Raw genomic sequence first — 14,315 nt, forward strand, 5'->3', positions numbered from 1 at the left:
CTGCTGCAGGGTGTAAGGAACAATTATGACTCCATAGTTGGTAGCTTTAACAGAGAGGGTGTGGCGACTAAAGTGAAGAGCGGAATATGGATGGAGGTTACAGACAATGAGAATGCCACAGGATCTGGACACAAGAGGCCGGTGGACCAAGTGAGGTTGAGGTGGAAGAATCTGAAGCAGCAAGCTACCAAAGACCACAGCCAGGCTAAAAACCCACAGACGGGTAACAAAGCATATAAAAGGGGACAATACACAGATACTTGATATCACTGGTGGTCAGCAGTCACAATCTTTACATGGAATACCAAACGTTGTACTGGATGGTGAGTCGCAGGTATGTGTGATTTTATCCTTGTCCCTATAGAACTACAATTATTATCTTTTATAATTGTTATTTTCGTAGAACTACAATGGCTATATGTCTTAGCATCCTAGTACTACAGTCTCCCAGGAGCGTGTGATCATCTTATGAAGGGGTATAAAGTATAAGCACCTGATGTGACACACACCATCGAAGACGAGGTCCACTAGATGGCGATCGGTAGGATTAAAGCACCGATATTCAGGATCTAGTCATCTGGAAAAGTCTGAATGTGGATCCGGCTGATCATAGCTCTGAACTCCAGGGCCCAGGTGATCAGGTACCGAGCCCCCCGGAGACTCACCGGACCTGTCCCGGTGTCAGACCCTCAAACTGTCCATAAAGACGAGATGATGATGATGATGATGATGATGATGATGATGATGATGATGAAAGAGATTAAATATATTATATACACTGATGATGATAATGATGAGAGAGAGAGACAGGAACTGGTTTCAGATTTTATTTACTTAAGAATAATTATCATAAAAAACTACAAACTAAGTCTCTTCTGTTTTCATATCAAAAATAAAGGAGTCCACAAAGAGATGCTAAGCTAGGCTAGCTGCTGAAGCCCTCGCTCTTATGCTAAGCTCGTCTCCTCGTCTCCTCAGCGGTGCTTCTTCAGCTGCAGCTCGTCTCCTCAGCGGTGCTTCTTCAGCTGCAGCTCGTCTCCTCGTCGGTGCTTCTTCAGCTGCAGCTCGTCTCCTCGTCTCCTCAGCGGTGCTTCTTCGGCTGCAGCTCGTCTCCTCGTCTCCTCAGCGGTGCTTCTTCGGCTGCAGCTCGTCTCCTCGTCTCCTCAGCGGTGCTTCTTCGGCTGCAGCTCGTCTCCTCGTCTCCTCAGCGGTGCTTCTTCGGCTGCAGCTCGTCTCCTCGTTTCCTCAGCGGTGCTTCTTCAGCTGCAGCTCGTCTCCTCAGCGGTGCTTCTTCGGCTGCAGCTCGTCTCCTCGTCGGTGCTTCTTCGGCTGCAGCTTGTCTCCTCAGCGGTGCTTTTTCGGCTGCAGTTCGTCTCCTCGTTTCCTCAGCAGTGCTTCTTCGGCTGCAGCTCGTCTCCTCAGTGGTGCTTCTTCGGCTGCAGTTCGTCTCCTCGTTTCCTCAGCGGTGCTTCTTCAGCTGCAACTCGTCTCCTCAGCGGTGCTTCTTCGGCTGCAGTTCGTCTCCTCGTTTCCTCAGCGGTGCTTCTTCAGCTGCAGCTCGTCTCCTCAGCGGTGCTTTTTCGGCTGCAGTTCGTCTCCTCGTTTCCTCAGCGGTGCTTCTTCGGGTGCAGCTCGTCTCCGCAGCGGTGCTTCTTCAGCTGTCTGGAGTCGGAGAAGCCGTGGTTGCAGCGCTGGCAGGAGTACAGCTTGACGCCGGTGTGGATCTGCATGTGAGACTTCAACTGGTTGGACTGCCTGAACTTCCTGCTGCAGACGGAGCAAGCGTAGGGTTTCTCTCCGCTGTGGACCAGCAGGTGGCGGTGGTAGTTCTGCGGCGTCCTGAACTCCTTCCCGCAGGTCTGGCAGCGGTGCGGCTTCTCTCCGGTGTGCAGCAGCTCGTGCTGCTTCAGCTGCGACTGCAACAGGAAGCCTTTGCTGCAGACGGCGCAGACGTGCGGCCGCTCGCCGCTGTGCGTCCTCAGGTGGTACAGGTACAGGTGTCTCAGGTGGAAGGTCTTCCCGCAGGAGTCGCAGCTGAACTCCTTGTTCTCGGCGTGGCTCTTCTCGTGCGTCCTGAGTGTGGCGGAGCTGCTGAAGCTCTTCAGACAGACTTTACAGCCGAAAGGTTTCTCTACGGTTTCTCTCCGCCTCCCCGCCGCGCCACCCCCCCGACGCTGCTTCTCCCCGTGGACCAGCTGCTGGTGCTTCTGCAGCTGGCAGTTATAGAAGAAGGTCTTTCCACACAGGTCACACATGAAGGGCTTCTCCACACCGTGGACCAGCATGTGGCTCTTCAGGGCCCACGTTCCAGAAAAACCTTCTCCACACTTCTCACATCTGAGACAGGAGACAGACAGGTAGTCAGGAGACAGGTAGAGACAGACAGGTAGAGAGAGACAGGTCGAGAGAGACAGGTAGAGACAAACAGGTAGAGACAGACAGGTAGAGCCAGACAGGAAGAGACAGACAGGTAGAGACAGACAGGTAGAGACAGACAGGTAGTCAGGAGAAAGACAGGTAGAGACAGACAGGTAGAGACAGACAGGTAGAGACTAGGGATGTAACGATATACCGAATATTGCGGTAAATAAACTTCCCAATACCGTCGTGAGACTGACAAAATCTACCGCGATTTTTAAAAAAAATTAAAAAAAAAATTTTTTAAACACTTTTAAAAAAAAAACTTTATTTAACCAGGTGGTCCCATTGAGATCATCGATCTCTTTTTCAATAGAGACCTGTCCAACATGGCAGCAAGTAGGTTACAGCATGAAAATAAAACAACAGGTAACACAAAAGGACATCGTATTTACAGGGCTACATTTACACACCTAGAGACATTGACAAGTACCAACCATATATTTATATCTCGCCATGTCAATAAGCCTGGCGTTAGACTTTTTTGCTGTCCGTCATTTTGACAGACAGGATCGTAAAATATCCGTCATAATCCCTTATTACCCGTCGGGTCTGAACAGTTCACGATAGAGCATGCTCGTGAACTGTCAACGGGGGGGGGGGGGGGTGTTATGCCGTGTGTGCATGCACCTCGCGGGACGCGCACAGCGTAAAGCAAAACCTCCCAGACATGTATTGATCTGTACGGCAAAGTACGGTTTGGGAACTATATCATTTCCTTTTGGAGGGCATGCATAACACGGCATAACACCAGAGCCTGGCTGCGGGGAAACGTTGGCGCTGTTCCGAGTTTGTTCTAATCTGTCAAAATTACAGACTGCTTTCAGATTTTTCCGTCATTGTTAAATAAAATATTCGGTTAACGCGACCACTGGTGTCCCAGCAACATCAGTACCAAGCGAGAGAGTTGTTTCCAGAGCAGGGGATATTGTAAATGCCCAAACATCCCAGTTTATAAATACATGGAAATGTGGACATTCTCATATTCCTAAAAACCTGTCTGATGATGCTGAGTGAGTGACTAGTGAGTTTGAGTTGAGTTACTTGAAAAACTAAAGTGAAACTTGATTTATTTTATTGCAGGGTCTGATTATTAAATGTCCTTGTTTATTTGTGAGATGCAGTGGCATAAAGAAAATGCTTACTTTGTTTGGTAGTACCAGTAGGTACAAAAACACTGGTTTTCTTGTTCCAGTCTGTTACTGTCACTTTGTTTTTGACACTTTAAAATACTGCTATCCTACAAAAATGCTGTAAAAATCAGATTTATTATGTAATAAAAAAACATTTTCCGAGTGAAAAAATGTTTTATTGAAAAAAAATTATGAATTTTTTTCTTCTTCCCTTTATTATTCAATATCGCGATAAATACCGTACCGTGGACTTATTATCGCGATATTATCGTACCGTGAGTTTTTGGTATCGTTACATCCCTAGTAAAGACTGACAGGTAGAGAGAGACAGGTCGAGACAGACAGGTAGAGAGAAACAGGTAGAGACAAACAGGTAGAGACAGACAGGTAGAGACAGACAGGTAGAGACAGACAGGTAGAGACAGACAGGTAGAGAGAAACAGGTAGAGACAAACAGGTAGAGACAGACAGGTAGAGACAGACAGGAAGAGACAGACAGGTAGAGACAGACAGGTAGTCAGGAGAAAGACAGGTAGAGACAGACAGGTAGAGACAGACAGGTAGTCAGGAGACAAACAGGTAGAGACAGACAGGTAGAGACAAACAGGTAGAGACAGACAGGTAGAGACAAACAGGTAGAGACAGACAGGTAGAGACAGACAGGTAGAGACAGACAGGTAGAGACAGACAGGTAGAGACAGACAGGTAGAGAGAAACAGGTAGAGACAAACAGGTAGAGACAGACAGGTAGAGACAGACAGGAAGAGACAGACAGGTAGAGACAGACAGGTAGTCAGGAGAAAGACAGGTAGAGACAGACAGGTAGAGACAGACAGGTAGTCAGGAGACAAACAGGTAGAGACAGACAGGTAGAGAGAGACGGGTCGAGACAGACAGGTAGAGACAAACAGGTAGAGACAAACAGGTAGAGACAGACAGGTAGAGACAGACAGGTAGAGACAGACAGGTAGAGATAGACAGGTAGTCAGGAGAAAGACAGGTAGAGACAGACAAGTAGTCAGGAGACAAACAGGTAGAGACAGACAGGTAGAGAGAGACAGGTTGAGAGAGAGAGGTAGAGACAGACAGGTAGAGAGAAACAGGTAGAGACAAACAGGTAGAGACAGACAGGTAGAGACAGACAGGTAGAGACAGACAGGTAGTCAGGAGAAATACAGGTAGAGACAGACAGGTAGAGACAGACAGGAAGAGACAGACAGGTAGAGAGAGACAGGTAGAGACAGACAGGTAGAGACAGACAGGTAGAGACAGAAAGGTAGAGACAGACAGGTAGTCAGGAGACAGACAGGTAGAGAGAGACAGGTAGAGAGAGACAGGTAGAGACAGACAGGTAGAGACAGACAGGTAGTCAGGAGAAAGACAGGTAGAGACAGACAGGTAGAGAGACAGACAGGTATAGAGACAGACAGGTAGAGACAGACAGGTAGAGACAGACAGGTAGTCAGGAGACAAACAGGTAGAGACAGACAGGTAGAGAGAGACAGGTCGAGAGAGACAGGTAGAGACAGACAGGTAGAGAGAAACAGGTAGAGACAGACAGGTAGAGCCAGACTGGTAGAGACAGAAAGGTAGAGACAGACAGGTAGTCAGGAGACAGACAGGTCGAGAGAGACAGGTAGAGAGAGACAGGTAGAGAGAGACAGGTAGAGACAGACAGGTAGAGCCAGACTGGTAGAGCCAGACTGGTAGAGCCAGACAGGTAGTCAGGAGAAAGACAGGTAGAGACAGACAGGTAGAGACAGACAGGAAGAGACAGACAGGTAGAGACAGACAGGTAGAGACAGACAGGTAGTCAGGAGAAAGACAGGTAGAGACAGACAGGTAGAGACAGACAGGTAGAGACAGACAGGTAAAGACAGACAGGTAGACAGACAGGTAGAGACAGACAGGTAGACAGACAGGTAGTCAGGAGAAAGACAGGTAGAGACAGACAGGTAGAGACAGACAGGAAGAGACAGACAGGTAGAGACAGACAGGTAGTCAGGAGAAAGACAGGTAGAGACAGACAGGTAGAGACAGACAGGTAGAGACAGACAGGTAAAGACAGACATGTAGTCAGGAGACAAACAGGTAGAGACAGACAGGTAGAGAGAGACAGGTCGAGAGAGACATGTAGAGACAGACAGGTAGAGACAGACAGGTAGAGACAGACAGGTAGACAGACAGGTAGTCAGGAGAAAGACAGGTAGAGACAGACAGGTAGAGACAGACAGGAAGAGACAGACAGTTAGAGACAGACAGGTAGAGACAGACAGGTAGAGAGAAACAGGTAGTCAGGAGACAGACAGGTAGAGACAGACAGTTAGTCAGGAGACAGACAGGTAGTCAGGAGACAGACAGGTAGAGACAAACAGGTAGTCAGGAGACAGACAGGTAGAGACAAACAGGTAGTCAGGAGACAGACAGGTAGAGACAAACAGGTAGTCAGGAGACAGACAGTTAGAGAGAGACAGGTAGAGAAAAACAGGTAGAGACGGACAGGTAGTCAGGAGACAGACAGGTAGTAAGGAGACAGACAGGTAGAGACAGACAGGTAGTCGGGAGACAGACAGGAAGTCAGGAGACGGACAGGAAGTAGTATACCTGAAGGGTTTCTCCCCGTTGTGCAGCCGCACGTGTCTCTGGAAGTTGTACTTGAGTCCGAAGCTGAGTCCGCAGGTGGGACAGGTGAAGGGTTTCTCTCCGGAGTGAACCAGGCGGTGCTGCAGCAGGCCCATCCTGCTCTTGAAGGCTTTGTCGCACTGGAGGCACTTGTGCGGCCGCTCGTCTGAATGCGACCTCTTGTGGACGCGCAGGTTGCTGGCGGTGGAGAAGCTCTTCCCGCAGGCAGCGCAGGGGTAGGGTCGCGCTCCGCTGTGCACCGTCTGATGCTCGCGTAGACTCTTCTTCCTGGTGAAGCCCTTGCCACAGACGTCGCACATGAAGGGCTTGACGGCGGCGTGCGACACCTGGTGGTATCGCAGCGATGTGGCTGAGGTGAAGCTGCGCGGGCAGACGATGCAATGCAGCTGCTGCTCTCGGTGCTGCGCAGCCTGGTGAGCACGCAGCTGCCTCTGCAGCCGGAAGGTCCTGCTGCAGGCGTCGCAGCGCAGCAGCTTCTCCGGGTCGCTCTCCTGCGCCGCCTGCAGCTTGTGGCTCTGCTCGTGTTTCTGCAGACTGCGGGCTTTATAGAAGCCTTTATCGCAGGAGCTACAGGGGAATGGCTTCAGGTGGCAGGAGACATGTTTCTTCAGCTGATGCTGCTGGTGGAAGCCTTTGTTACACAACTCACAGAAAAACCTCTTCTCCTTGTACAGCTCCCGCCTCCTCCTCCTGTCCGTCTCCTTCTGCTGCTCCGGGCTCAGCGCTGCAACACAACACGTTAAAGTCAGCCGCAACACGTTAAAGTCAGCCGCAACACAACACGTTAAAGTCAGCCGCAACATGTTAAAGTCAGCCGCAACACAACACGTTAAAGTCAGCTGCAACATGTTAAAGTCAGCCGCAACACAACACGTTAAAGTCAGCCGCAACACAACACGTTAAAGTCAGCTGCAACATGTTAAAGTCAGCCGCAACACAACACGTTAAAGTCAGCCGCAACATGTTAAAGTCAGCCGCAACACAACACGTTAAAGTCAGCCGCAACACAACACGTTAAAGTCAGCCGCAACATGTTAAAGTCAGCCGCAACACAACACGTTAAAGTCAGCCGCAACACAACACGTTAAAGTCAGCCGCAACACAACACGTTAAAGTCAGCCGCAACACAACACGTTAAAGTCAGCCGCAATACGTTAAAGTCAGCCGCAACACAACGCGTAAAAGTCAGCTGCAACACAACACGTTAATGTCAGCCGCAACACGTTAAAGTCAGCCGCAACACAACACGTTAAAGTCAGCCGCAACACGTTAAATTCAGCCATAACACAACACGTTAAAGTCAGCCGCAACACGTTAAAGTCAGCCGCAACACAACACGTTAAAATCAGCCGCAACACGTTAAAGTCAGCCGCAACACAACACATTAAAGTCAGCCGCAACACAACACGTTAAAGTCAGCCGCAACACGTTAAAGTCAGCTGCAACACAACACGTTAAAGTCAGCCGCAACACGTTAAAGTCAGCCGCAACACAACACGTTAAAGTCAGCCGCAACATGTTAAAGTCAGCCGCAACACAACACGTTAAAGTCAGCCGCAACATGTTAAAGTCAGCCGCAACACAACACGTTAAAGTCAGCTGCAACATGTTAAAGTCAGCCGCAACACAACATGTTAAAGTCAGCCGCAACATGTTAAAGTCAGCCGCAACACAACACGTTAAAGTCAGCCGCAACATGTTAAAGTCAGCCGCAACACAACACGTTAAAGTCAGCCGCAACACAACACGTTAAAGTCAGCCGCAACATGTTAAAGTCAGCCGCAACACAACACGTTAAAGTCAGCCGCAACACAACACGTTAAAGTCAGCCGCAACACAACACGTTAAAGTCAGCCGCAATACGTTAAAGTCAGCCGCAACACAACGCGTAAAAGTCAGCTGCAACACAACACGTTAATGTCAGCCGCAACACGTTAAAGTCAGCCGCAACACAACACGTTAAAATCAGCCGCAACACGTTAAAGTCAGCCGCAACACAACACATTAAAGTCAGCCGCAACACAACACGTTAAAGTCAGCCGCAACACGTTAAAGTCAGCTGCAACACAACACGTTAAAGTCAGCCGCAACACGTTAAAGTCAGCCGCAACACAACACGTTAAAGTCAGCCGCAACATGTTAAAGTCAGCCGCAACACAACACGTTAAAGTCAGCCGCAACATGTTAAAGTCAGCCGCAACACAACACGTTAAAGTCAGCTGCAACATGTTAAAGTCAGCCGCAACACAACATGTTAAAGTCAGCCGCAACACAACACGTTAAAGTCAGCTGCAACATGTTAAAGTCAGCCGCAAAACAACACGTTAAAGTCAGCCGCAACACAACACGTTAAAGTCAGCCGCAACATGTTAAAGTCAGCCGCAACACAACACGTTAAAGTCAGCCGCAACACAACACGTTAAAGTCAGCCGCAACACAACACGTTAAAGTCAGCCGCAACATGTTAAAGTCAGCCGCAACACAACACGTTAAAGTCAGCCGCAATACGTTAAAGTCAGCCGCAACACAACCCGTAAAAGTCAGCCAAAACACAACACGTTAAAGTCAGCCGCAACACGTTAAAGTCAGCCGCAACACGTTAAAGTCAGCCGCAACAGAACGCGTTAAAGTCAGCTGCAACACAACGCGTTAAAGTCAGCCGCAACACCTTAAAGTCAGCTGCATAACAACGCGTTAAAGTCAGCCGCAACACGTTAAAGTCAGCTGCAACACGTTAAAGTCAGCCGCAACACAACACGTTAAAGTCAGCTGCAACACAACACGCTAAAGTCAGCCGCAACACGTTAAAGTCAGCCGCAACACAACACGCTAAAGTCAGCCGCAACACGTTAGTCAGCCGCAACACGTTAAAGTCAGCCGCAACACAACACGTTAAAGTCAGCTGCAACACAACACGTTAAAGTCAGGCGCAACACAACACGTTAAAGTCAGCCGCAACACAACACGTTAAAGTCAGCCGCAACACGTTAAAGTCAGCCGCAACACAACACGTTAAAGTCAGCCGCAACACAACGCGTAAAAGTCAGCCGCAACACATCGCGTTAAAGTCAGCTGCAACACAACACGTTAAAGTCAGCCGCAACACAACACGTTAAAGTCAGCCGCAACACATCGCGTTAAAGTCAGCCGCAACCCAACACGTTAAAGTCAGCCGCAACACGTTAAAGTCAGCCGCAACACAACACGTTAAAGTCAGCCGCAACACAACGCGTAAAAGTCAGCCGCAACACATCGCGTTAAAGTCAGCTGCAACACAACACGTTAAAATCAGCCGCAACACAACACGTTCAAATCAGCCACAACACAACACGTTAAAGTCAGCCGCAACACAACACGTTAAAGTCAGCCGCAACACGTTAAAGTCAGCCGCAACACAACACGTTAAAGTCAGCTGCAACACAACACGTTAAAATCAGCCGCAACACAACACGTTAAAGTCAGCTGCAACACAACACGTTAAAATCAGCCGCAACACAACACGTTAAAGTCGGTGTTGATGGGATTAAAACTGTAGGAAGAGTTTGATAAAGTGCGGCACAATCAAATGGTCACAAAGTAAAAGGTGACTTCCTGTTGGGTTCACGCTACAATACATTCAAAATGTAGGAGCTGCGTCCAGGCGGTGTATTTTATAGTAAGTATTATATTTAATAAACCATATTATAAGGTTTCTCCTGGTTCTTATTTTATCTAATTATGTAATAATTATAATATTTAATAACTCTGAGGTCTCACCTGGTTGACTGTCAGCCTCCAATGCTGTTTCCTGGAAAACAAATAGCAGTGATTTATTTATTTAGTCTTGTGTATTTTAAAATATGATGCATTATTAATCCTCAGCATCAGTGAAAACAGACATTAAAGAAATGATAATGAGGTTAAAAATGTATTTATGTTGTTGACCTGGTTTCGCATTAAAAGCCTCAGGAAGGGGAGGGTCACCCACTGGAGGCTTTTATTGTGAAAGTTCTTATAAACAATTATTTCTAAATGTGGGCAGTGTCAGACTTACAACAACATCCTGGTCCTCAGGTGTCAGGTGTGTCACTGGTTCAACTGAGGGATCACTGATTGGCTGATCATCAGACATAGGAAGTGATGTCATGGCTGCAGGTGATTCTTCAGGATGTGTGGAGAACATTTCTAACACCACCTCCATCTGCAGGCCTGTCTGCAGGTCTGACTGCGTCTGCAGTTCTGTCTGCAGGTTTGACTGCGTCTGCAGGTCCGACTGCAGGCCCATCTGCAGGTCCGACTGCAGGCCCATCTGCAGGTTTGAATGCGTCTGCAGGCCGGTTTGCAGGTCTGTCTGCGTCTGCAGGTCTGACTGCGTCTGCAGGTCCGTCTGCGCATGCAGGTCCGTATGCGCCTGCAGGTCTGTCTGCATCTGCAGGTCCGTCTGCATCTGTAGGTCCCGGGGGGTGGGGCTTTGGCCTGTGATTGGTTGAGGCAGCGGCTGGCTGACGATGACCAGAGGAACCTGAGAACTGCTGTTTGCTCGCTGTTTGGAGGAGGAGAGGATCGCCATGGCGAGCGCTGAAGGGTTCACTGCTGATTGGTTGATGTCCGGTGAGAGGGCGGGTCCATCTGTAAGAACAGCGAGACAGAAAACATGATGCAACAGGTCCTTTACTGACGTCAATCATTTATATTAATATAGATTACATTTTCTCATAGACATCTATATAATATGTGTGTCTCCTCACCTGATGGTTGGATCTTATAAACAGTCTTCTCGCCCTCCGACTCCAGATGGAGCACTTTGTCCTTCAGAGATCTGTTTTCTGTCTCCAGGCGGACGTAGAGCTCTCTAAAGACTCGGCTGATTTGACGCAGCGCCTCTCTGGTCATCATCCGGAGGACGGCAGTCAGCTGATCCTGCAGGAAACACAGGGTGCACAGGGGGTATGAGTACTTCAACTTGCAGTATCTAGACTGTGGTATGAGTACTTCAACTTGCAGTATCTAGACTGTGGTATGAGTACTTCAACTTGCAGTATCTAGACTGTGGTATGAGTACTTCAACTTGCAGTATCTAGACTGTGGTATGAGTACTTCAACTTGCAGTATCTAGACTGTGGTATGAGTACTTTAACTTGCAGTATGTCTAACCATACTATTTACTGTGGTAATAGTATGTTTAGACTGTAGTATGTTTAGACTGTAGTAATAGTATGTTTGTAATAGTATGTTTAGACTGTAGTAATAGTATGTTTAGACTGTAGTAATAGTGTGTTTAGACTGTAGTATGTTTAGACTGTAGTAATAGTGTGTTTAGACTGTAGTATGTTTAGACTGTAGTAATAGTATGTTTAGACTGTAGTAATAGTATGTTTAGACTGTAGTATGTTTAGACTGTAGTAATAGTATGTTTAGACTGTAGTATGTTTAGACTGTAGTAATAGTATGTTTAGACTGTAGTAATAGTATGTTTAGACTGTGGTAATAGTGTGTTTAGACTGTAGTAATAGTATGTTTAGACTGTAGTAATAGTATGTTTAGACTGTAGTATGTTTAGACTGTAGTAATAGTATGTTTAGACTGTAGTATGTTTAGACTGTAGTAATAGTATGTTTAGACTGTAGTAATAGTATGTTTAGACTGTGGTAATAGTGTGTTTAGACTGTAGTAATAGTATGTTTAGACTGTAGTAATAGTATGTTTAGACTGTGGTAATAGTGTGTTTAGACTGTAGTAATAGTATGTTTAGACTGTGGTAATAGTATGTTTAGACTGTGGTAATAGTATGTTTAGACTGTGGTAATAGTATGTTTAGACTGTAGTATTAGTATGTTTCGACTGTAGTATGTGTGCAGCTAGGTGCCTTCTTCTCTGCTAAAGCCCCTCTTACCTGTGGGGTTCTTCAAGGCTCTATCCTGGGCCCCATCCTCTTTTTACTGTACTTACTGCCCCTAGGTTCAACTCTCACTAAACACAATATTCCCTTCCACTGCTACGCCGACGATGTACAGATCTATCTGCCTCTCAAAGCAAATGTCAAACACGCACTACAGCAGTTGATGAACTGCTTAACAGAGATAAAATCCTGGCTGAGCCAACATTTCCTTAGTATTAGTATGTTTAGACTGTGGTAATAGTCAGTGGCGACTGGTCATTAGGGGCACAGCCCCACCTAGTGTCAGCAGAAAGTATTACAAATAATGATTACAAAAAAATGCAAAAAAATATTAAAATATATATAAATCTTGTTTAATCATCTGATTCGTCTGTACATTGCTGTTTTAGTCTATTTTCTTCTAATTAGTGTCTACAGTTAGTGTCTATTGAGACGTTTTGAGCCATGTGGGACAAAACCCCTCCCTCTCACTGTCTAACTGAATGGTGACTGTATGAACTACACTGCGCATGCTCAGTCTTTTTCTATTCAATGTGTGTGACAAACAATAATGACCATAGGGGCAGAGTGCTGCCATCCCCACCATACGTCATCTCACATCATTCAGAGCTGATTGGCAGTAAGTACGTATGCCGCGAAAAGTGTGGTGTGTGAAGAGGAGGAGAGAGACGCGTCCTAAAACCAGGAAGTAAGCTGCGCATGGGTTCCCTCCACAAAAAGCAATGAGATTTCTCCATAGGATTTTAGAAAATAGCTGGAAATAAGATCTGTGGGAAACGTACCTGTTAGATAAATGCACGTTTTGTTCAGCCGGATAATATCCACATGTCTACCCTACTTTTATAATTTTCTAATCATAAATCTATCGATTAGATTTATGATTCGACTTTTGAAACTACAAGAAGATAAGGAGGACTTTTACAAAAAAGTAATAGAGATTTTTGTCCAGAAAGATAGCATGGACTTCATCTTCAAGTCAAGGAAAGACCACCATGTTATTGAAAATGGGATCTTACTAAGAGAACAATTCAATATGTAAATGATAAAATTATCATTTTTTGGGTATCCCTTTGTTGAACTGTCTGTTTAAAATTAATCGAAGTATCAGACAAAAAAAGCTTTTGAAAATAATATTATATTTCGATTTAGGTCAAACTATAATATTTGTAAACCTGAAGAGTCAGTGCCAGTGCCTCACCAGCCATGAACCTCACTGCAGAAGCTTATATATAGACATCTAAGTGTTTTGTGCCCCACCACTTTTGTACATATAAAAACGCCACTGGTAATAGTATGTTTCGACTGTGGTATTAGTATGTTTAGACTGTGATATTAGTATGTTTAGACTGTAGTATTAGTATGTTTAGACTGTAGTATTAGTATGTTTAGACTGTGATATTAGTATGTTTAGACTGTAGTATTAGTATGTTTAGACTGTAGTATTAGTATGTTTAGACTGTATTAGTATGTTTAGACTGTAGTATTAGTATGTTTAGACTTTAGTATTAGTATGTTTAGACTGTATTAGTATGTTTAGAAAGGTAGTATTAGTATGTTTAGACTGTAGTATGTTTAGACTGCATCTTAATCACGTTGCTGTCGTCTCGCGTGATTAAGCCTAAAGCAAAGCCGGAAGTGACGGAGGGATTTCTCTCTCTATCCTCTCAGATAAACCCGTATTTCCACGTATAAACCTGGTATCAACACATTTATATGAATATATAATAAGATATAAGAGTACAGGATATAGTTGAGTGTGCCCTCACCCTGTCAGGAGCTCGCGCCTCCCCGGGATGGACCTCGCACACCGCGGACTGAAGTCCCGCCTGTAGGATCACATCCACCTGAACAACAAACACCTCCATCTCGGTCGGGTTCCGCTCCCGTTCCGCTCCGGCTGGTCCGGTACGGTCCGGCTGATTCTGTCCGGTCCGACTCGGCTGGTTCTGAACTTCTGTCTCTTTGGGACAAAGAGTCCAAAAGCTCGGATGGTGATCGGCTCTTCGTGTGCAAAATGGCGCTCTGGTTACATCCGGTCTGTACACCCTTTCAGAGTAAAAGCAGAACCCCTTTATTAATCCAAGCACGGGACAAAAGGGCTCGACAGGAAAACAATCAAAGTAAACAATGAGAGTAAACAATGAGAATAAACAATACGAATTAACAATGAGAGTAAACAATGAGAGTAAACAATATAAATAAAGACAAATAATCACAAACAATGGCTGACAGGTGAGTGAAAG

The 14,315-nt window shown here is 46.2% G+C and overlaps 1 protein-coding gene across 1 annotated transcript; it reads right to left on the minus strand.

Moving 5' to 3' along the window:
* Positions 1-812: 812 nt before the first annotated feature.
* Positions 813-14,103, minus strand: LOC307036014 (uncharacterized protein). The gene is made up of 6 exons (XM_079675947.1): positions 13,839-14,103; positions 10,922-11,093; positions 10,228-10,802; positions 9,951-9,981; positions 6,156-6,918; positions 813-2,337 (listed from the first exon to the last, which is right to left on the minus strand). Exons 1-6 carry the CDS (start codon positions 13,935-13,937, stop codon positions 1,608-1,610), a joined length of 2,370 nt encoding a protein of 789 aa, XP_079532073.1. The 5' UTR covers positions 13,938-14,103; the 3' UTR covers positions 813-1,607.
* Positions 14,104-14,315: the final 212 nt, after the last annotated feature.

Source organism: Notothenia rossii, assembly GCF_949606895.1.
Source record: "Notothenia rossii genome assembly, chromosome: 4".
NCBI lineage: Eukaryota > Metazoa > Chordata > Actinopteri > Perciformes > Nototheniidae > Notothenia > Notothenia rossii.